Source organism: Anser brachyrhynchus, assembly GCF_964034855.1.
Source record: "Anser brachyrhynchus genome assembly, chromosome: W".
Classification (NCBI taxonomy): Eukaryota; Metazoa; Chordata; class Aves; order Anseriformes; family Anatidae; genus Anser; species Anser brachyrhynchus.
Window position 1 is genome coordinate 23,058,218 of NC_137704.1, and position 24,258 is coordinate 23,082,475.

The window sequence follows — 24,258 nt, forward strand, 5'->3', positions numbered from 1 at the left end:
AACTGGTGGAAACGTGCTCAACTGCCTCAAAGAAGGGCACCGAGTTGTTTCACGCTATGACAGACACTGAGGAACAAAGTAGGGAGTGCCACCATGAAGCAAGCTGGAAGGGGAGGGGGCAATTCTGACTTGCAGCACCATCATCAGATCACATTACAGCGCTTGAGACAAAAAGCAATGGTTAAACTACAAGCCACAAGTTAAATAAAAGCAAATGCACAAAGTAATCCGTAAGGCTGCTCCTCTGAAAAGGCGTTAAAACCTCCCAATAACACATTTAGAGCCTACTTTCAGAGTTTTGGTGGCAACACTGAATAGCTCAGATACCATTCCTATGTCTCTACCAAGCCCTACTTTTTGAACTAGATCCTCAGGGAAAAAACAGCAGGACTGATACTCGTGGAACACTCGCATTGACAAAAACAATATAAACCAGAAGTCTCACTGACAAAAAAATCCTTTAAATATAGCAGGATATTCCTGAATATCTTCCTGTAACTTCCCCAAGATCATATTTCACAGGGTTCATCTCAAGCAAGAGAAGAATCCACCAAAATAAAAGCTTTTTTTGACTGACATATACCATACATCACTCAAACAATAACACAATAAAAAGTTTTACCATCCGGAATAAAAAATTCCAGAAGGAAGAAACAATAGTTTTAAGGCAGCATTGAAAGTTTCCTTCCCTAACCATCTTAAGCTTTTACTGTGCATAAAAACTTGATGAAAACTCATGGCTGTTTGATCCAACTGGAAAAAAAACAACACCTTTGGGAGTCTTTTAGCTGTCTTTCAGCCCCACACTCACTGTTCCAGTCTCCCACTATTTTTTTATTTATTTTACCTGGCTTGGCTGCCACTTTCTGCATGCAGCAGGAGGCTCTCACTCCCCTCACCAAACCTCCCCGAGTCACACCAGTTTATAATACAAGTGAAGAATCTGCACAGAATCTCTTATGTTTTTTGCAAGACATGTTTTTTCTTCCTTCCAGAACATCCTTCCTATCAATGGATCATTAAGAAATCTGTTTTTGCATTAATTTATTCACTTGTTTTCATAAAGCTTACTTTCTATTTCAAATGTGTCTTTTTGTATTTCGCAGGGTCATTTATCACTGCGCTGTACTAAACAGCCCCTGGTTCGGCAGAGGTATGCCAACTTCTCACTGTACAACACATTAAAACGCCCAAAGTGTGTTTTCTGGAACATCCTCAGAAGGCATTAGCCACTTGTCTATTTCACCAGCCATCTAAGAGACCAAGCACTGTGCTGCAGGATCAAGTCACTTTTGACAGAAGTGGGCTCTTCACATCTCGGTTTCTGAACCAGCTCGCTTATTTTTATTAATTGCAGCACCTTGCCCTTAGCACACGTGAGCCCTGAGATTGCATCTGGAATACACACACTGTTAATTGCAGCATACAACTCTAACAGCAGCATTAAAAATATTACAACTATCAGCTTTAGCAATTATACTGTACTTATAAAAACATTACTGAACAAATGTTTTGGCAGTGACAGCCTTTAAAACCATTTCAGCAGATGTGTTGTAAACACCAATTTTGCCCTAACAAAAAGCTGTACAGATGTGAATGGCAAGCAAGGGATGAGCAAGATAAAACATTACAAATTTTGAAAGTTGCATTACAAGCTTAAGTAACAGTTGTTTAATCACAATAATAATTTTCAGCCATTTACAGAATGTTATGTAGAAAACCTAGCACAGAGGACTGTTACTTGCTGTAAAAGCTATGATGACACTAAATAAATTAAGAAAGCAACAGTAGGCAAGTTTACAATACAGAACATTTTAAAGATGGTCCCAATTTAACACGAGGGTCGTTTTCATGTTCAATGAGCATGCTGCACAAAACATGGCTTTTTGAGAATGTAAGGAATAGTCCAGCAATTCGTGCCACTAAGGGGTGTGAAGGGTTAACATTGAGGCCTGGGTTTAGGTGATAAGAGAACAAAGGGATTTCTTCAGAGAAAAACTGCTGACTTTGCACGGACGTGCAGTAACTTCTGACAGCCGGCCAAGAGACCACTAGATAAGGAGGAAGAATATGAGCCTCCCTGTCCGAGCGGCCCCCGAGAGACTAACAGAGACTGATAAGCAGGCGCACCTGGGAGGACTTCGGATTCGGGAAACCAATTGTAATAACCCTGCCTCTTCTAGAAGTAGTAATGAATATGTATTAGCCTAGGAGCATAAAAACCAGCCGTCTTACGTAACGGGTGTGCGTCCTGGTGGAGCAGAGACTCCCGGCGCACCCAGCGCTGTTTGCTTGCCTCTATTCATTTAATAAATTGTAAACTTTGATTGTAATCCTATTTGGGACTCAGTCATTTATAACAATTGGGGGCTCGTCCGGGATGGTCTTGGTTCCTGAATTCTGACTTGATCTAGGAGGGGCGCCCCCACCACTTGGTGGCTCCTGTTCGAGTCAGGTCGGGGCTAACACCATCTTGAACCTGAATAAGGGCAAGCAAAGATTTAGATTTTTTTATGAGCTCCCTTTGCCGGCTGCAGCACTATATTTTGCCCGTAATTCTGCGCGCGAAGATCCGAACGAAGACGACGGAGTCGTAAGTATTTAAGGCGTATACCGTTCGGTTGGGTGGGATTCGGTTGCCTGTGTGTGTGAGAGTGTGACTGAGACGGAACGTAGTTCCGAAGCGATTGTGGAGGTCTTCTAACCGCGGTTCCAATCTCCCGCGAGGGACTTGGCCGGTGAAGGACCGAAGCGATTCCTATAGGATTCGTGGGTGGGTGATAGGTCCTAAACCCCCTGCAAGACACTCTCACTAAGGCAACCAAGGGCTGTAGGAATTGCCACAGTAAAATTCCTAGATGGGTCAGACAAAATGGAAGACCCGGGACCAGAGAAAAGGGAGCAAATTACCAGACATACCACCAGAAAGTCCATTAGGGATAATGATTAGAAATTGGAACGATAGGGGCCCCAGAAAAGGGAAAAAGTAAATTAAAAATGGTTCAGTATTGTATGACAGAATGGCCAAAGGAGCCTTTAAGACCACATGTCTTTTGGCCCGTTTTCGGATCCTTCGAAGACTGGGTTTGCCAGGCCTTAAATATACATGTTAATTCAAAGGAACCTTTTAGCCAGGAGGAAAGTGATTATGCAGGATTATGGATCAGGATCTCATGTCCTTTTCCAGCCTCAATATTTACACTAAAAGCAGACGAGAAGTTTGACGAAGAAGAGAACAAAAAAATAAAAAATAAAAAAAAAGGAAAAAGAAAAAGATGATGAATGGGAGCCATTGGATAACCTACCACCTCTATATCCTAACAATCCACCCCCGGTGGTGCATCTTGTAATCCTGTTTTGTTCTTAAATGTTTTGACTGTGTCAAGGAGGAAGGTGGGAGCATTATCTAAGTAACAGTTTAGAAGTTTGGGTATATTCGCGGTGGTGTTTGGTCAGTTTCCCAAGTATCGGGGGAGAGGGGCTGACATTATCAAAGTGGTAGAACGGAGAGTCACTTCTTTGGTGGTTCGGGCCTGAGCCCTGGGAGTTTGGTAAGAAGGGGGAGAGCGAATTTATTTAGGCCTCAATACCTTTTAAACCCCCATCTTGACGGATACACAGGAGTGATTCCTTGTTTTGTGTAGGCTTACTAACAAAGTGCATGAGAAAAATTAGCATTTGGCTTGAAATTCGGTCTTATTGAAATGTAAATTTTGTGGAAAAGGTGTTATTGTTTGTCTAGAAGACAGAAGGCTGAGTGCTTCAGGTGTTTTTCCGAAGTCCTGCGGATTTATGATTGGAATGGGGCTCATTAATAATCTGAAATAGTAAAGTTTGTATGTGGAAAGAAGAGTTTAATCCCAGAGAATTGGGACATTTGGGAAGAAGATTAGGAAAAGATAGTAAAAACCTGCAATAAAAAGGTTTGCGTGGAAATTGAAACAAGGGACAGTAAGTAATATAAATAAATAAAAGGGAATGGGAAATCAAGGAAATGAGTAAAATCCAAAACAAAGACGTCCTAAAAAAAAAAAAAAAAGCCTCCTTGGGTGCATATTGGCACATTGGAAGGATATTGTTAGAAATGGGGGCACAGAAAGCAAGAGGACTTCCACTAAGTATTGCAATCAATGGTGGCCACTATATAAACTAAATGGCCACTTTATGGATCAATCGACTATAACAGTGTCTTGCAATTACTGTTTTTGAGGAGAGAAGGAAAATAGGATGAAATGTTGTATAGTGATATGTTGTTTCAGCATGTTGCAGGGAAAAGGTTTGGAATTAAGTTGGCCCCTGACTGAGCCTTTGGTGTTGGCATTAGAAAAGTACAGGCTGGAGAAAGATAAAGGAAGTGTTAAAAGGGGTGTTGGAGGTGTTAAAGGTTGTGTGGCATGTAGTATTTAACAGAGCTGTTTGATGCTGAATGAGCAGGGAAAGAGGATGTAGGAATGTTAATAGTTCCGCCTCAACCCGAGGCTGAGATCTCTAAATCGCGGTGTGAGCCCTCTGGGGCAGGGGGACCGTGATGGGTCCGAGAGAGTTGTCCTGGAAACAGAAAAGCAGCTAACTCTTGAAACAACCTGAGTTCCTGTGTGAGCTCAGATTGCCAATGGGACCGCTCAGGGAACTGTCAACGATTGCATTCCCCTGACCGACCCCCTCACTGAGACCCTAATCACCCCGGAAATTATGTAAATACTAAAATCTGGTTAAATTGGCTATTGGGAATTGAGAATCTGTTCCAACAAGGTCCAAAAGAAACCCCTATGGAATTTTTGAATTTTTGAATTTCTGGACCAACTTTGAAATGCAATGAAAAAACAAAAAAATGGACCTGGCTTAAAAAAAAAAAAAGAAAAAAAAAGAGAGAGAGAGGCAACTGGCTAGCCTCTTTCCAGGGCAATCAGCCCCTGATATCAGAAAGAAATTGTCTTAGGCTGCAGGACAAACTTACAACAGTCAGGAATGACGGGGACCTGGGGCATCTACCCTAGCAGGTCCACTAGTTGAAATAAAGCTAGGAAACGAAGACAGAGGCTTGAATTTTTTGTTGGTTATGGGAGCTTCTTTCTCTGTGTTAATTAGGCTGTAAATGTAATAGGAGCAACATATTCAGTGTTAAATAGTTTAAAAGGACGATTAGGAACTAAGACAACTACAATAATTGGAGCCACAGGGAAAGAGGAGGAATGGTCATTCTTACAACCCCTTGATTTGCGTTTTGGGGGTAAGGAACTAACCCATGAATTTTAGTATGTACCAGAATGCCCGATGCCACTCTTGGGACGGGATCTATTAGCCAAATTAGATGCAACAATAACCTTTGAGGATGGAGAATTAATAATGAAGGTACCTGAGTCCAAAGTAGGCCAAATCCTAATGATCAAAGATAAACCCTTTGTTAATATTCCAAGAGAAGTAGAAAATGCAGTTATAGCAACAGTACGGGAAACAGATGTACCAGGGAAGTCGAAACTGGCACAACCGGTAAAGGTGGAATTAAAGGAAGGAGCCAAACCTGTTTGAATCAAACAATATCCGCTTAAGATAGAAGCTAGGCACGGGAATGGTGAAAATTATTGACAAATTTCTCAAATATCAGATTCTGGAAGAATGTAAATCGGAATACAATACTCCAATTTTTCCAGTAGAGAAGCCCAATGGCGAGTATAGATTTGTACAAGATCTTAGAGCAATACATGAAATAACAAAGGATATTCACCCGGTAGTAGCTAATCCTTACACATTGTTAACATCTGTGAAAGGGAAATATAAATGGTTTACCGTGATAGATTTAAAGGATGCCTTCTTTTGCATACCTCTTGATAAAGATAGTAGAAAATTATTTGCCTTCAAATGGGAAAACGTATTGAAGTTTTTGGACCACATATGGTAACAACCGTTTTGGAACAAAGGGGGGGGGCACTGGTTATCACCCAGCCGGATGATGAAATATCAGGCAATCCTAACTGAACAAGATGACATAACCTTGAAAACGACTAGCCTGTTATATCCAGCAGTATTTCTAGGAACCGTTCCAGAAGAAGGACCGTTGGAACACAATTGTGTGGAAATAATCGAACATACGCCAGCCGCAAAGATTTGAAGGATGTACCCCTTGAAAGGTATTCAGTGGGAATACCACACTCCGTGGCACCCACAAAGCTCAGGGAAAGTAGAAAGGATGAATCAAACAATAAAACAACAATTGGCTAAGTTAATGATGGAGACACAGCTGCCCTGGACGAAATGCTTACCATTGGCACTTTTAAACATAAGAACTAAACCACACAGTGAGACTGGATTATCATCATATGAAATGTTATATGGTATGCCTTATTCTCAAGGGATGCCCCTAGGGAACAATGTAGTTGAGGATCATAGTATCCAGAAATATATAATTACCATTGGAAGGAGATTACAGGAGATAAGAGAAATTGGGATGATGACTCAGACACCACCTTTAGGATTTGCTATTCATAAAATACAACCAGGAGACAAGGTCTTAATAAAAACCTGGAGAGAGGAATCATTGAACCCCCGATGGGAGGGACTGTACCTTGTTTTACTTACTACTGAAACAGCTGTGAGAACAGCAGAAAGGGGTTGGACCCACGCATCCAGAATAAAAGGACCAATAACTACCAAAGCCTGGAGGGTTGAGTCCACTCCTGGGGAACTGAAACTGAGACTAAAGAGGAACTGATATCCCAGCAATGAGGTTCTGCATGAATTAAGGGCACTGGATAAAGAGGACAAGGCTGAAGGGAGGAAAGGGAGAAGGCAAGACCGGGGTAGGACCCTCCACTGCGGCGTGTATGGTCTACCGAGGGAGGCAACCCCTATGGGTATTGACCGCTGAGTGAGAGTGCCTCGACCGGACTTCTCCCACACCAAGATCAGTTTGTCCTGAGAAAAATAACATGAGAACCTTTTAAACCCATAATAAAATTGTGATTAGTTTTTCCAGGAGCTGGATCACCCCGAAGGGCTGAATGGTAACACAAGCTCTGAAAGCGGGCCCAACCCCATGATTGAAGGCGCTTCCCACACTCTCAAGATTGGACGGCGAAAAAGGCTTATAATATGACAGGTCGCCAAAGAGAACTGAATTGTGACTGTAAGTGGAATCCCAACGTGGGAGCTTGGAAGCGTGCATATACGAGTACAAACGGGGCAGACATTGTAACAGGACCACTCGGTAACAAGGACACTCTGTATTATCACGCCCCAAAGGGTAAAGAGGGATGGGATGGTCATTTTCCAAACGGGACGTGGGCCCTAAAGGGACATTATTGGGTGTGTGGCAAACATGCTTACAAGAGGCTACCCGGAAACTGGTCGGGAATATGCTATGTGGGGTACATAAGACCCTTGTTCTTTTTATTGTCACAAACACAAGGAGATCATTTAGGAATAAGATTATATGATGACCTGAACAGAGTGAAACGATCTATTGATACTTCCTTAGCCGGGGGTAGTGCCCAAAAGAGGAGAAAGGATGAATGGCCTCCTGAAAGAATCATACAGCATTATGGGCCAGCTACCTGGAACCCGAATGAGTTGGTATCAGGAGCCCGAGAACCTATTTATAATTTGAACCGAATAATTAGGTCGCAAGCTATCCTCGAAGTTGTAACCAATCGAACAGCGACGACCTTGGATCTTCTGGCTGATCAATCCACTCAGATGAGGAATGCTATCTTTCAACGTAGAATGGTCTTAGACTATTTACTAGCAGAAGAAGGGGGAGTGTGTGGAAAACTGAACGATTCTAATTGTTGTTTACAAATTGATGATAATGGAAAAGTGGTTAAGCAGATAACAAAAGAAATTAAAAAGCTAGCCCACGTCCCAGTACAAACTTGGAAGGGTATGGATTGGGATTTCTTTTCATGGTTGCCCGGTGGACCATGGGTTAAAAGGATGCTATTTTTATTTTTATGTGGTGTAATGACATTATTGTTTATACCTTGTATGATACCTTGCTTTACGTTGTTGATACGGCGGATAATAAATAGCACCCAATTTGTGATGACTTTGGGAGAGAAAAGGTGATGTGTCGATAATGATGCTTAAGAAATGGACACCCCGAGAACTGACTGATGAAATCCAACTGCTACTAACAAAGGTTGAAGAAGAGACACGAATTGATGATATTAAAAAGAAGGTGAGGAATTGTAAGGAATGGTCCAGCAATTCGTGCCACTAAGGGGTTTGAAGGGTTAACATTGAGGCCTGGGTTTAGGCGAGAAGAGAACAAAGGGATTTCTTCAGAGAAAAACTGCTGACTTTGCACGGACGTGCAGTAACTTCTGACAGCCGGCCAAGAGACCACTAGATAAGGAGGAAGAATATGAGCCTCCCTGTCTGAGCGGCCCCCGAGAGACTAACAGAGACTGATAAGCAGGCGCACCTGGGAGGACTTCGGATTCGGGAAACCAATTATAATAACCCTGCCTCTTCTAGAAGTAGTAATGAATATGTATTAGCCTAGGAGCATAAAAACCAGCCGCCTTACGTAACAGGTGTGCGCCCTGGTGGAGCAGAGACTCCCGGCGCACCCAGCGCTGTTTGCTTGCCTCTATTCATTTAATAAATTGTAAACTTTGATTGTAATCCTATTTGGGACTCAGTCATTTATAACAAGAACTAGTGAGGACAAGCTGACACATGGGTACAAGGTGAACATAAGTCACAATCAAAAGCAAAAAAAAAAAAAGCAACTCACCACTTCACATTCCTCCTCTGATAACAGCAAGAACCCTGAAAAGCCCACTCGTCTAAGAGGGCAACATTCACCCAAAGTTGCTATCAGCAGCAAGTGAACCACTAAAAAGCTGCTCACCATCACCACTTGGGCATCTACAGAGGTTTGGGGGTGTTCACAAGGACGGGGGCCTCAGACATGCAGGTACTGCCATTTTGGTCCCTCTGTTTTCCCTTGTCTAAAACCTGGACAACAATGCTTGCCAACCCTTCTGCTGTGCTCTAAAACTCCAGGGCAGAAGGTATTAGCATGCACAGAGTTTTGATGTGCCCAAAAAGAACCTTGAGTTTTTGAGATTTGTTGTCATGGAAGTTCCTGTGAGATCACAGCTACATCACAGGAAATTTCTCCCCAGGATCAAATACAAGAACAGCAGAATGCGATGAAGCCGCTCTCAACACACTGCATTTAAACATCACTCAATACAGCATCCGAGAACAGCAATTTTAAGGGGAAACAAATTTTACTTCCACTTATTCATGCAAGCCATTTGAGGAGTTATGAACACATCCAAGAAAAACATTACACCCTTTCCAGATTTTTTTCCCAGGAAAAAAAAGCATGTTTAAATAGATTATCTGGTTCCCAAAGCCAGAGACATAAGGGAACTTCCCTTGAATCATTTTAAGTTGTTCAATATTCTACACGTGATGAATAAAAGCCAGAAAACTCCCAGAACGTGAAGCTTCAAGAATAAGGCCTTCCACATGAGTTAGGCATTAGTGTATATTCAAACATGCAAGAACCTTTGAGAACAAAAACCTTTGTTCAGCTGAATTGTCACAATCCCCATCAAATTAAAAAAAAAAGGAGTAAAACGGAGCCCAAAGAATGCAACTGAATTGGGTCAGAAGAAAAACTAGGATTAAGCCTGGGGAGTCAAAAAAATCAACCTTACACACTTATGGATCCACAACAGGTTGTAATTTTACTTTATAGGCAACTAAAAATAATCCAGTGTTTATCTGGGACTCACTTGTCAGTGGAGATTTCAACATAGTGAAATACAAGTTGTTGTTTAAAAGCTAAAGTATACTGATGTCAATCTAAAGTTCCTTCACTGTAAACAAGTATTTTTTTGGCCAAACTTCCCAAATCTTCAGTCAAACGTCCAATTTCTGCATAAGATTTGAAAGCCTAAATTCAAAAAAAAAAGTCTAATCCTCATTACTAGAAACCACTTTGTCATCACAAAAATAGGCATTTTTAAGGCACAATTTAATAATTGTTCTATTTTTTATTACCTTTGGTTTGAGTTACAACAAAGTATGATAGTGTTTTAGTTACCTTTCAGGTTCTTGGAGCCAAAATGTTTTGGATTTAAATATAGTTGAAAAATATTCCTGGCATCATGGAAATTTTTTACACCAGTCCTAAGCATAATAAACTCTTCATTTTATACAGCCTTAGAAAAAATAAATCAATGGCTTCCTTTCACTTTTTTTTTTTTTGAAATTTGGGTCATTTTAAAAATAATACAACATCTGAAACAAAGGAGTAGATGCTAAATACAGCAGGTCAATATTTTCACAGAATCTGATACATCCCAGAAGCTGAACTACTTGGAAATTCAATTTAAAATAGGCCCTGGAAGAGCTAAGTGTGCCACTTCTTCCCAACTGGTCTTTGAGATTTCAAGACAGCAGAGCTCCCCTCTTCTCTAGTCATCAAATCCCATACTGGTATAAATATATCCCAACACACCTTTGGAAAAAACAGCTTAGTGTAAAGCTCTATTTTTGGTCTTCCATGCATTGCCTTCAGCTGGATGTTTTTAGGCTTCAACTAGAATAAAGCAGATAGCATTTAGATGCGTGTTTTGGCAAAGCTTTGCAGTTTGAGCTCTGCTTATGTAAGGTCACTTTGCCTGGCAGAAAAATTCCAAAGTCTGAAGTCAAGATTCTTCAGGAAACATAAGACGTGGTTAAGGTCTCAGCTTAGTAAACAGAGGGACTAAGTGAGTCAGTCTCTAAACAGAGCTGGCTTCCCCCACCATGAGAATGCCAGGAGAGAGAGCTTATCCTTTCCCCTTCAGCATTTCTCCCTCGAAAGAGAACAAAGATTATCTTAAATACATATATAAAGATGTATTTCACAGTATGTCTGTTCACATACAAACTTCTAGGAAAGAGGCAACTTAATGCTGCACTATGCAGACATAAAAGCAGAACAAAAATGCACTTACAGGAATACCAGGAAAAATAAGGTGCAAACCAAGCCCTTAACTTTCCAGCTGGCATTACTGCAGCCCAGCTGCTACACAGCTACACACTGAGCAACACCAGTTCATTGCTCTCTTACAATTACCTGAAAGGAAGGTGTGGGGAGCTGGGGATCAGCCTCTTCCCACAGCTAACTAGGGATAGGACTAGATGGAATGGCCTCAAGTAGCACCAGGGGAGGTTCAGGTTGGAAATGAGGAGACATTTCTTCTCAGGAAGAGCAGTCAGGCATTGGACCGGGTTGCCCAGGGAGGTGGTGGCATCACCATCCCTGGGGGTGTTCAAGGAAAGGTTGGACGTGGTGCTTAGGGATGGGGTTTAATGGGGGATATTGGGGGTACAGGGGTGGTTGGAGCAAATGATCCTGGAGGCCTTTTCCAACCTTGCTGAGTCTGATTCAGAGAGACAGTTGCAGGACCAAGTATTTCGCTGGGCCAATGTAAGAAGGGGTGCAGAGAAAAGGTTCCCTTTCCTCCTCCCCGGGTGTGCCAGCAGGGCTCCCTATTCCCATATTATTTCATTACTAACTTTCAGGGCAACTCAAAGCAGGAATTTTGTTTTCAAAGCAAATTAAAGTAGAAACCCATCCTATCAGCAATCAAACCAAACTCTTCCCCCATCCCAAACCTGTCACGTATCCACCCTAAGCCACATCCTCCTCCTGTTCACCCACACTCCACAGGCCACTTGTTGCCTCTCCCCCTCAACATGCTGCCTTAAGACCTGTTTAGTCAGAAGGAACACACCATTGGAAGAGCATGCCAGCAACAGATCCCAACTTCTCTTATACAGTGCAGCAACTGGAAGGGGCGGAAGAGCCGCATGTCAGCTTGCAGTTGGGATCTGTTGATAAAGGGACCTATAATAGTAAAACCAGTTCCCCACCACCCACCTCTCCCTCGGGTCCTGATGAGGGAAACGATGACGGCTCCAGCTGCCACGCTCTCCCATTTGTTCTCTCCTGCAGCCGGTTCCCATCCCAAACAGCCACTTAGCCTCTGCTAGGGGGAAAAGCTTTTCGCTACCACAGCCTGACTGTTCAAAACCTGCTTGTTCTGGCCTGCAAGGTAAGATGCATCACTCGGTGTGTTTTTACGCTCAAATTTTGCTTAGATATTAAAATCACCTGAAAAGGGAGAGTTCTGGGGTTCCTTGCCCTATGTTTGATCATATTTTCCAATAAGCAGGTCATTTCACAACTACAGAAACTTAGGATGCCTTCTATTGACAACTTATTTTAATGAATTTGTTTACTGAGACAAAATATACAAGTTAAATTTTCTCTTCCCTCACTCCCATGACTCAAGCATTCAAAGCACTCCCCAGTAATCAACAGAATCAGCAAGGGAGATAAGTCATAAAGTATTTGAAGTAAGTTTCCTAGCAGAAACTAAATTTCACCGAGGTTTCATTTCAGAGGACTGCACAAAAAGGGCTGTCCCAGCTTTTCTCAAATTCAAGATCCCCAACTATAAAATACTTTTAGCCATCTAACTTTGTTTTAACCTTTGTCTACAGCTGGGGGGGGGTCTTGGGGTTTGGGGGAAGATGGCTGGATTTGCAAGAACTGGAAGAATAGGTGGATCCAGTTCACTCTTATTTTACCAGGACTTGTCTAATTCTGGAAAGTTTCAGCTTTATGCTCATTAAAAAGTAATTTCAAAAACCATGTTGACACAGAGCTTCATAAAACGGACTGCTCGGTATACAGAAGTACACAAAGAACTCACCCTAACCTTTAACAAAAGGTAAGTGCACACTAAACCCTCATTTACAATGCATGCAATTCCTAGACAGAACATACGTGGGACTTGGGCAATGTTATCACTCCCAGATGATCAAATGTTTGACCTATTTCCCTCACAGAACTGTTGAATTACAGCCCTCAGTTCAGCTAGCACCAAGACACCCAATTACCCCTTATTTAGGGAACAAAGAAATCACCCTGATTTAGAATACACACCTTATTGCATTTTCACAGCATTTTCCTACACACATCTCCAGCGCCCACTCAACTTTCCACCTGCAAGGAGTCACAGATAAATGTTACCACCACCCCTCCTAAACTCCATCCGTAATCCACTGCCTTCTCAAAGGTGTGCAGGAACAGATGGCCTTGGGTTTGCCCAAAGGACTATGGATTTGTCAAGCAGTTGAACCCGGAGAAGGCAAAGCTCAAGGGGAATCTCTTCACTGCATTCACAAACCTGAAGGGATGGTGCAAAGAGGACAGAGCCAGGCTCTTTTCAGCACCCAGTGCCAGAACAAGAGGGAATGGGCACAAGCTGGAACACAGGAGGCTCTGTCTGCACAAAATGAAATGGGTTTTCACTGCACAGGTGCTGGAGCACTGGAACAGGTGGCCCCAAGAGGTTGTGGAGCCTCCCTGCTTGGAGACCTTCAAAAACCACCTGGACGTGGTCCTACCAACCTGCTGCAGGTGACCTGCTTCAGCAGGGGGTTGGACCAGGTCATCTCCAGACACTCGCTGCCAACCTCAGTCTGTGACTGGGTGAAGAAAAAAAGGGAAGGAAGTCTTAAAACTGGAAAGCTGTATCAGAAACACCCCACAAGCAGCTTCATTTGGGACAACTCTTAAGCTCCAGCAACTCTGCTCAGACAGTCACAAAGAAAAGTGAAAGCCTAATCATTTCTGCAATTAAACCAGGCAGCGCGAGAGTCATCAGGACTTTAATCCAGCAACACACACTGCTACATCAAGAGATGAAACAGTAGTCAATGAAGACTGGAGTACACATACGGTTGTGAGCAATTTCATATTTGCAGTTATAACAGAGACCTATTCAAGAAAGATAACATCTTTTTTTAAGATGCAAACAGAAGTTCCTGGATATGGCTGTTATCTGAACATCAAGAAGCAGCAAAGAAACCCAACAGGTTGAGGACACATATCAGGAGCCAGAAGCTTTTCTCAAACACTTGAAACAACTTCTGCATGTTCGTTAACTTGCCTCCACCAAGCTCATAGCACTGGATATCAATTTTAACATTGAATTTCAGACAGCTACCCCTTGGCACCTCACCCACATTCAAAACACTCAAATTCATTCAGTGGCTATCAAAATGAAGCAAAACACAAGGTCAGGAAGCACAGCACTTCTCCTCATCACATTCAGGCACCCGAGGTTAACAACGGTAAGCCAGGTCATTCATATTCATCTTAAAATGGATCACAAGTCAGTGCTCTGAAGAACGTGGAACTGAAAGCTGGAATTAAAATCCAACAGCAGAAGACATCTGTCCCTTGAGGTACTGCCCCTCAAAAGCGCAAAGCACAATTTCTCAAGTGCAGCGCTGTACATATAGCCCAATAGCAGAGCAGGGTTTAGCACTGGGATGCCTCACACATTCACATTGCTAAAACAGCATCTAAGACAATAAGCACTTTTTAAAATTAAGGATGAAAATACAGATTTTCAAAAAAAGAAATCAGTGGTTGCCTCCAAGAACAGGGCAACACGCACTGTGTGATAATACAAAATATCAGTCCCATGTTTACCATAAAACAGCTGTGATTCAGTTAACATTTAAAACCAAACAGAAAGAGGAAACAAAAAAGATTTAAAAACCATATGCTCTGTTCTACATTATTTTATCCACCACTCTCAAAATACTTGTCATTAAATAGTTTTCTCAAAAGGAATCTCAATGTGGTCTCTAAAGCAGCTTCCACAAAGACAACTGGACAAAAGAGAATTATTGCAAGGGAATTGAGAGTTATGAGAGTTACAAACAACTCCGCCCAAAGGAGCTGTGCAAAGTTGGTCACATAACCTATATCTTGCCAGCTCTACAATCTGGAGAGAACACCAACAAAACAACATGCTCAGCAAGAGTTAAGATGCAGTAAAAGCAAGCTGAGCAAGCCATGAGATCTCAGGCATCAGAGTGTATCAGCTTTAGTCTGCCTGTCTTCAGCCACTGTTCACTCCTCACAGTATCGAGAAGTCATGGGGGGGAAAAAAGTGCTGAAGGTAACACTTGTAAAATAGATTGCAAGAGCCCCCAGGTGGACTGGGAGTTCTGACAGTTGGTTGGCCAAAATTAAAGAGCATGGCCTTTCATGTTAGAGCAAAGCAGAGAAACCTTTTGTACAAGTTTTTTTGGAAAATGTGAACCTTAAGTAATTGCAGAGGAGCTTCTTCACAGCCTTTCATCCCAACTCGCACTTTAAAGAGCATAAGCTGTTTAGGGAAGCTGTATGAAAAAACAGTACAAGCCCAAACTAGGTCCCTGAAAAGCAAAGAGGACACAATGGGCTACCAGTGAGCAGCCTGCATCAGAGAAATAAAATAAGAGCTCCAGCGGAAGGACAACACTGAAGTAGGTATTACTTGTATTTCCTCTAGCACCTTCTATTCAATAGTTTTGAAGCATACAAATATAACACCAAGTTTCTTTCAATCTATCATCTAATGAAGGGGACAAGTCACTGGGCTTCTCTTTTACCAAGGTCATACAAGGCTGCTGCAAGTCTGAAAGCAGGACACTTTTTCAGAGTCCTGCTCCTGTGCTTTTATCAAACAAGAGGCAAAGATAGAAAGATTAATAAAAGGTACATATTTATTTTCTTACTCTGACAAAGAACCTATTCCAAGTACTGGTGTATTAAACAGCACCAAAATTATAAGTAAACATTACTAGTAATGCTAATTATCAGAATATTAATATTCTATGATACATACATTTCTGAAGCACTATTAAACAGCATATTATTCTGCTATGATCACTATCACCAGGGGGACACCAGCAACAAAAATAGAACAGAGCAAAAATGGTCTTTAATGAAGAAATCATCACATAAGTCCATGGAAGAAATAGAAAACATCAAAAATTACTTCCACAATTGCAAAAAGACAGCTAAAAAAAATTAAAAAATAGACCCAAGAAATAGTAGATTCTAGTAACTAGCAAGACTTTATTGATGGGATTTTTCTTAGCTTCCCCTATGTTGTAGCAGCAAATCTAACTCCAATCTGGAACAGTCAAATCCTTTTGTAATTCATGGCACCAGGAGCTTTTCCGAAGCCTGGCCAAAACAATGCAAGTGAACCTAAGTGTCTGAATTTCCCTGCATTTGATTTTATTACTATAAACAATTTTGTAATCAATATGCTGATAGAAGTGCAACTAGAACAAAGGAAAACAGAGCTTGCCCCATTCCCACTCTTCCCTCCCTCCTTGAAGTTACCAAAAGCTCGCCCATTTTCCAAACTACATATCAAAACCAGTTTACACCAGTTAATTCAGTTTCTCTGTGTAACACTCCAGGAGTCCCAAAACATCATCAATGCTGCAAACTGACTTAGCTTAGCTTGCTTCAAAGTTACCTAAGGTAAGATTAAAAATAAATTCTTTAAACAAGTTCGGTCAAACCACCACAGAGAGATCAGGCTGAGGTATAAATACTGAGTCAGTCAGGTAGAAATCTAAACCCAGATTCCTCTGGAGAACACGATACAACAGAGAATTGCTGAAAGGGCTTAGTAAATACAAAAAAAAAGAAAAAGCTGAGTTGCTGCCCTTTGCCGCGCAGGGCTCCATTTCATTGGAAAGTGCAGTTCTTCCAGGCCTGCACATCCTCCCCCTCCCCTCCCTCGCATCCAGCTCCAATTTCTCTCCTTGAGGGGGGGGGGGGGGGGGGGAACGAACTGCTCTCACACCAGGATGGCCCCTCCATTTCGCCACCCACCCCAAAGAGGATCACCTTGATCTGCTGCTTTATTCTGAGCATTCATCACTTACTCAAATTGAGATGACTGGGGCCTGAGTGCTGCTGGAGAAGTGGGCTGGCCTCACGAGCTTTCCCAGGCAGAGCCCAGCACAAAGCCCTCAGTTTCTGTTTCACGGGGCTGTGTGCACTCCTCCCAACACCACCAAGAGCCCTGTGCCTCCACACACACCTGTAAGAGATCGACCTCACACCTGGCTCCCCTTGAGCAAGCCCCAGGTGCATTAAAACAGCACTGCAGGCATAACAGCACTTATTTTTTAGTATTTATTGCAGATTGTGGAGTTGAACTCCTCACCATCAGACTCAGCAGGCCTAATCTGAACCCAGCTTCTTCTAGAAGGGCTCACTTTCCTGCTGTAATTTTTTTTATTATAACATAAGCAAGACTGACGGCAAAGCCCTGCCTTGCCGTCCCCCCCCTCCTCACATAGGGGCTGGATGAGGAGCCGGAGGAGACCCCCAGCGAGCAGGGCTCCTTTCCCAAGTAACCCCCCGGTGATTGGGGGCACCTCGCCATGCCACCACCGTCCCCCTAAGCACCAAGGGGGCACCCAGCAGGAGGAGCAAGGAAGGCGACACGGAGGCGAGGCCAAACACAGGCCTCCAGGACAGGGGCGGAGAAGTCCCCGATGCCCTGCGGGGGCCATGAGGCACAAAATGGAGAGGGAGCAGGCAGCGGCGCGGCGCCGCCCCCGCTTCGCCCCGGCCGGGCCCGAGCACTGCCGAACCGCCCAGCGGTTACGGAAGAGGAAGGAGAGGTGGGAAAGGAGGAAGGGGGGGGGGGGAGGGGGGGATGTTTGGCGCGCGCTCCCCCCCGCCCTCCGCCGGTACCTGCCCAATGTGCTCACAAAGCAGCAGCACCCACCGCCGTCACGTGACCGACCCCTGCTCGCCTCCACGCGCGCGCCGGGCCGCTTCCCCCCACACACGCTCCCCGCCACCTGACGCCGCACGCGCCCACCCAGCACCTCCCCCCCCCCGTGCGCCGCGGCCCTCACGCACCAACAGCGCGCACCCAACCGCCGGCCGTTCCACCTAATCTTCCTCCCCCTCCCCCCCCCCCCACGTGAGCAGGGGGTGAGGGAAGTCAGCCCCTTCCCCCTCGCGTGACAGGGACACTGCCTCCCCGCGCGGCGGAAAAGGAGGGGGGACCACGCCCACATGGAGGGATGGGGCGGTGGGGAGGGGGTTGGCCCCGCCTCTTCCCGGTCTGGAGGGGCGGGGGAGGGGGTTGGGTGCGCGCCGATCCCAAAGAACGTTACCGCCCGTACGGTCAGTGTAGTTACACACCTCCGGGAGCCCTGCTCCAAACCGTTCCCTGCCACCATTGTCACCCACTAAACCCTGTCCCTAAGCACCACGTCCAACCTTTCCTTAAACAGCCCCAGGGACGGTGATGCCACCACATCCCTGGGCAACCCAGTCCAAAGCCTGACCACTCGTTCTGAGAAGAAATGTCTCCTCATTTCCAACCTGAACCTCCCCTGGTGCTGATGTGCAGAAAGCAAACTCCACAATCAGTAAGACTGTAAAGTAGGTATGTTTATTCAGCGCTGGGCGGCACGGGGGGTAGTCCCGCCAAAGTCGTGCGCACCCCAACGCGGCAACTTGCCTTGGTTATATGTGGTGAAGAGTTACATATGCATGAAGTTTCTCGAGACACCTATACATATGCATGACCTATCCCCGCTTTGTATTAAAATTAGTTCCAGGGAGTCATTTTCATAGATTCCTCCTATCCACGCTTGCGCAGTGTTTTCTGGTAGTGGTCACCGGGGGTCGTGGGGATGAAGATTAGTGAGTCTTCCTCGTCACCACTGGTTGACCTCTCATCTCAGCGCAGACTCATAAGCTTCTCAGCTTCTGCTTAAACTGCAGATTCGGTTTCAGTTGGTTCTTGAAATGTGTTTCCTGTTTCCTATCAGGAACTGTTTTTCGTGAGGAATCCCAGAATTTCCTGCCTCAGTTTCTTTGCACAATAGCTAGCAGAAGATATAGTACATGTCCCTTACCTGTCTTATTTACTAAAATTCTTTTGGCTTCCTTTCACATGCCCATTAGCCTATGTAAGGAATGGTCCAGCAATTCGTGCCACTAAGGGGTGTGAAGGGTTAACATTGAGGCCTGGGTTTAGGCGAGAAGAGAACAAAGGGATTTCTTCAGAGAAAAACTGCTGACTCTGCACGGACGTGCAGTAACTTCTGACAGCCGGCCAAGAGACCACTAGATAAGGAGGAAGAATATGAGCCTCCCTGTCCGAGCGGCCCCCGAGAGACTAACAGAGACTGATAAGCAGGCGCACCTGGGAGGACTTCGGATTCGGGAAACCAATTGTAATAACCCTGCCTCTTCTAGAAGTAGTAATGAATATGTATTAGCCTAGGAGTATAAAAACCAGCTGCCTTACGTAACAGGTGTGCGTCCTGGTGGAGCAGAGAGTCCCGGTGCACCCAGCGCTGTTTGCTTGCCTCTATTCATTTAATAAATTGTAAACTTTGATTGTAATCCTATTTGGGACTCAGTCATTTATAACAATTGGGGGCTCGTCCGGGATGGTCTTGGTTCCTGAATTCTGACTTGATCTAGGAGGGGCGCCCCCACCATTTGGTGGCTCCTGTTCGAGTCAGGTCGGGGCTAACACCATCCTGAACCTGAATAAGGGCAAGCAAAGATTTAGATTTTTTTATGAGCTCCCTTTGCCGGCTGCAGCACTATATTTTGCCCGTAATTCTGCGCGCGAAGATCCGAACGAAGACGACGGAGTCGTAAGTATTTAAGGCGTATACCGTTCGGTTGGGTGGGATTCGGTTGCCTGTGTGTGTGAGAGTGTGACTGAGACGGAACGTAGTTCCGAAGCGATTGTGGAGGTCTTCTAACCGCGGTTCCAATCTCCCGCGAGGGACTTGGCCGGTGAAGGACCGAAGCGATTCCTATAGGATTCGTGGGTGGGTGATAGGTCCTAAACCCCCTGCAAGACACTCTCACTAAGGCAACCAAGGGCTGTAGGAATTGCCACAGTAAAATTCCTAGATGGGTCAGACAAAATGGAAGACCCGGGACCAGAGAAAAGGGAGCAAATTACCAGACATACCACCAGAAAGTCCATTAGGGATAATGATTAGAAATTGGAACGATAGGGGCCCCAGAAAAGGAAAAAAGTAAATTAAAAATGGTCCAGTATTGTATAATAGAATGGCCAAAGGAGCCTTTAAGACCACATGTCTTTTGGCCCGTTTTCGGATCCTTCGAAGACTGGGTTTGCCAGGCCTTAAATATACATGTTAATTCAAAGGAACCTTTTAGCCAGGAGGAAAGTGATTATGCAGGATTATGGATCAGGATCTCACGTCCTTTTCCAGCCTCAATATTTACACTAAAAGCAGACGAGAAGTTTGAAGAAGAAAAAAAAAAAAAGGAAAAAAAAGATGATGAATGGGAGCCATTGGATAACCTACCACCTCTATATCCTAACAATCCACCCCCGGTGGTGCATCTTGTAATCCTGTTTTGTTCTTAAATGTTTTGACTGTGTCAAGGAGGAAGGTGGGAGCATTATCTAAGTAACAGTTTAGAAGTTTGGGTATATTCGCGGTGGTGTTTGGTCAGTTTCCCAAGTATCGGGGGAGAGGGGCTGACATTATCAAAGTGGTAGAACGGAGAGTCACTTCTTTGGTGGTTCGGGCCTGAGCCCTGGGAATTCGGTAAGAAGGGGGAGAGCGAATTTATTTAGGCCTCAATACCTTTTAAACCCCCATCTTGACGGATACACAGGAGTGATTCCTTGTTTTGTGTAGGCTTACTAACAAAGTGCATGAGAAAAATTAGCATTTGGCTTGAAATTCGGTCTTGTTGAAATGTGAATTTTGTGGAAAAGGTGTTATTGTTTGTCTAGAAGACAGAAGGCTGAGTGCTTCAGGTGTTTTTCCGAAGTCCTGCGGATTTATGATTGGAATGGGGCTCATTAATAATCTGAAATAGTAAAGTTTGTATGTGGAAAGAAGAGTTTAATCCCAGAGAATTGGGACATTTGGGAAGAAGATTAGGAAAAGATAGTAAAAACCTGCAATAAAAAGGTTTGCGTGGAAATTGAAACAAGGGACAGTAAGTAATATAAATAAATAAAAGGGAATGGGAAATCAAGGAAAAGGGGAAAATCCAAAAAAAAAAAGACGTCCTAAAAAAAAAAAAGCCTCCTTGGGTGCATATTGGCACATTGGAAGGATATTGTTAGAAATGGGGGCACAGAAAGCAAGAGGACTTCCACTAAGTATTGCAATCAATGGTGGCCACTATATAAACTAAATGGCCACTTTATGGATCAATCGACTATAACAGTGTCTTGCAATTACTGTTTTTGAGGAGAGAAGGAAAATAGGATGAAATGTTGTATAGTGATATGTTGTTTCAGCATGTTGGAGGGAAAAGGTTTGGAATTAAGTTGGCCCCTGACTGAGCCTTTGGTGTTGGCATTAGAAAAGTACGGGCTGGAGAAAGATAAAGGAAGTGTTAAAAGGGTTGTTGAAGGTGTTAAAGGTTGTGTGGCATGTAGTATTTAACAGAGCTGTTTGATGCTGAATGAGCAGGGAAAGAGGATGTAGGAATGTTAATAGTTCCGCCTCAACCCGAGGCTGAGATCTCTAAATCGCGGGTGTGAGCCCTCTGGGGCAGGGGGACCGTGATGGGTCCGAGAGAGTTGTCGTGGAAACAGAAAAGCAGCTAACTCTTGAAACAACCTGAGTTCCTGTGTGAGCTCAGATTGCCAATGGGACCGCTCAGGGAACTGTCAACGATTGCATTCCCCTGACCGACCCCCTCACTGAGACCCTAATCACCCCGGAAATTATGTAAATACTAAAATCTGGTTAAATTGGCTATTGGGAATTGAGAATCTGTTCCAACAAGGTCCAAAAGAAACCCCTATGGAATTTATGGAATTTTTGAATTTCTGGACCAACTTTGAAATGCAATGAAAAAACAAAAAAATGGACCTGGCTTAAAAAAAAAAAAAAGAAAAAAAAAGAGAGAGAGAGGCAACTGGCTAGCCTCTTTCCAGGGCAATCAGCCCCTGATATCAGAAAGAAATTGTCTTAGGCTGCAGGACAAACTTACAACAGTCAGGAATGACGGGGACCTGGGGCATCTACCCTAGCAGGTCCACTAGTTGAAATAAAGCTAGGAAACGAAGACAGAGGCTTGAATTTTTTGTTGGTTATGGGAGCTTCTTTCTCTGTGTTAGTCAGTAAATGTAATAGGAGCAACATATTCAGTGTTAAATAGTTTAAAAGGACGATTAGGAACTAAGACAACTACAATAATTGGAGCCACAGGGAAAGAGGAGGAATGGTCATTCTTACAACCCCTTGATTTGCGTTTTGGGGGTAAGGAACTAACCCATGAATTTTAGTATGTACCAGAATGCCCGATGCCACTCTTGGGACGGGATCTATTAGCCAAATTAGATGCAACAATAACCTTTGAGGATGGAGAATTAATAATGAAGGTACCTGAGCCCAAAGTAGGCCAAATCCTAATGATCAAAGATAAACCCTTTGTTAATATTCCAAGAGAAGTAGAAAATGCAGTTATAGCAACAGTACGGGAAACAGATGTACCAGGGAAGTCGAAACTGGCACAACTGGTAAAGGTGGAATTAAAGGAAGGAGCCAAACCTGTTTGAATCAAACAATATCCGCTTAAGATAGAAGCTAGGCACAGGAATGGTGAAAATTATTGACAAATTTCTCAAATATCAGATTCTGGAAGAATGTAAATCGGAATACAATACTCCAATTTTTCCAGTAAAGAAGCCGAATGGCGAGTATAGATTTGTACAAGATCTTAGAGCAATAAATGAAATAACAAAGGACATTCACCCGGTAGTAGCTAATCCTTACACATTGTTAACATCTGTGAAAGGGAAATATAAATGGTTTACCGTGATAGATTTAAAGGATGCCTTCTTTTGCATACCTCTTGATAAAGATAGTAGAAAATTATTTGCCTTCAAATGGGAAAACGTATTGAAGTTTTTGGACCACATATGGTAACAACCGTTTTGGAACAAAGGGGGGGGGGGCCACTGGTTATCACCCAGCCGGATGATGAAATATCAGGCAATACTAACTGAACAAGATGACATAACCTTGAAAACGACTAACCTGTTATATCCAGCAGTATTTCTAGGAACTGTTCCAGAAGAAGGACCGTTGGAACACAATTGTGTGGAAATAATCGAACATACGCCAGCCACAAAGATTTGAAGGATGTACCCCTTGAAAGGTATTCAGTGGGAATACCACACTCCGTGGCACCCACAAAGCTCAGGGAAAGTAGAAAGGATGAATCAAACAATAAAACAACAATTGGCTAAGTTAATGATGGAGACACAGCTGCCCTGGACGAAATGCTTACCATTGGCACTTTTAAACATAAGAACTAAACCACACAGTGAGACTGGATTATCATCATATGAAATGTTATATGGTATGCCTTATTCTCAAGGGATGCCCCTAGGGAACAATGTAGTTGAGGATCATAGTATCCAGAAATATATAATTACCATTGGAAGGAGATTACAGGAGCTAAGAGAAATTGGGATGATGACTCAGACACCACCTTTAGGATTTGCTATTCATAAAATACAACCAGGAGACAAGGTCTTAATAAAAACCTGGAGAGAGGAATCATTGAACCCCCAATGGGAGGGACCGTACCTTGTTTTACTTACTACTGAAACAGCTGTGAGAACAGCAGAAAGGGGTTGGACCCACGCATCCAGAATAAAAGGACCAATAACTACCAAAGCCTGGAGGGTTGAGTCCACTCCTGGGGAACTGAAACTGAGACTAAAGAGGAACTGATATCCCAGCAATGAGGTTCTGCATGAATTAAGGGCACTGGATAAAGAGGACAAGGCTGAAGGGAGGAAAGGGAGAAGGCAAGACCAGGGTAGGACCCTCCACTGCGGTGTATATGGTCTACCGAGGGAGGCAACCCCTATGGGTATTGACCGCCGAGTGAGAGTGCCTTGACCGGACTTCTCCCACACCAAGATCAGGTTGTCCTGAGAAAAATAACATGAGAACCTTTTAAACCCATAATAAAACTGTGATTAGTTTTTCCAGGAGCTGGATCACCCCGAAGGGCTGAATGGTAACACAAGCTCTGAAAGCGGGCCCAACCCCATGATTGAAGGCGCTTCCCACACTCTCAAGATTGGACGGCGAAAAAGGCTTATAATATGACAGGTCGCCAAAGAGAACTGAATTGTGACTGTAAGTGGAATCCCAACGTGGGAGCTTGGAAGCGCGCATATACGAGTACAAACGGGGCAGACATTGTAACAGGACCACTCGGTAACAAGGACACTCTGTATTATCACGCCCCAAAGGGTAAAGAGGGATGGGATGGTCCTTTTCCAAACGGGACGTGGGCCCTAAAGGGACATTATTGGGTGTGTGGCAAACATGCTTACAAGAGGCTACCCGGAAACTGGTCGGGAATATGCT

The 24,258-nt window shown here is 43.8% G+C and overlaps 1 protein-coding gene and 1 long non-coding RNA gene across 5 annotated transcripts in view; one reads left to right on the forward strand and one right to left on the reverse strand.

Moving 5' to 3' along the window:
- Nucleotides 1-17,926, reverse strand: part of LOC308184786 (ubiquitin-associated protein 2-like) — a gene marked incomplete at its 3' end in the record, with an annotated part of 101,148 nt that extends 83,222 nt beyond the window's left edge. For 2 of the 4 annotated variants that reach the window (XM_080572341.1, XM_080572343.1), the window contains exon 1: nt 17,753-17,926. Coding sequence is in view for 1 of the 4 variants with exons in the window: in XM_080572340.1 (XP_080428466.1) it covers nt 16,762-16,972 (211 nt within the window). Of the gene's footprint in view, nt 1-16,761; nt 17,111-17,581; nt 17,703-17,752 lie in introns of those variants that run through there. The other 2 variants (XM_080572342.1, XM_080572340.1) reach the window with 2 other exon arrangements.
- LOC308184864 lies at nt 17,398-23,726 on the forward strand. The gene is made up of 3 exons (XR_013942969.1): nt 17,398-17,508; nt 18,133-18,287; nt 18,812-23,726. It is a non-coding gene; the product is annotated as an uncharacterized lncRNA (long non-coding RNA).
- The last annotated feature ends 532 nt before the right edge of the window (nt 23,727-24,258 follow it).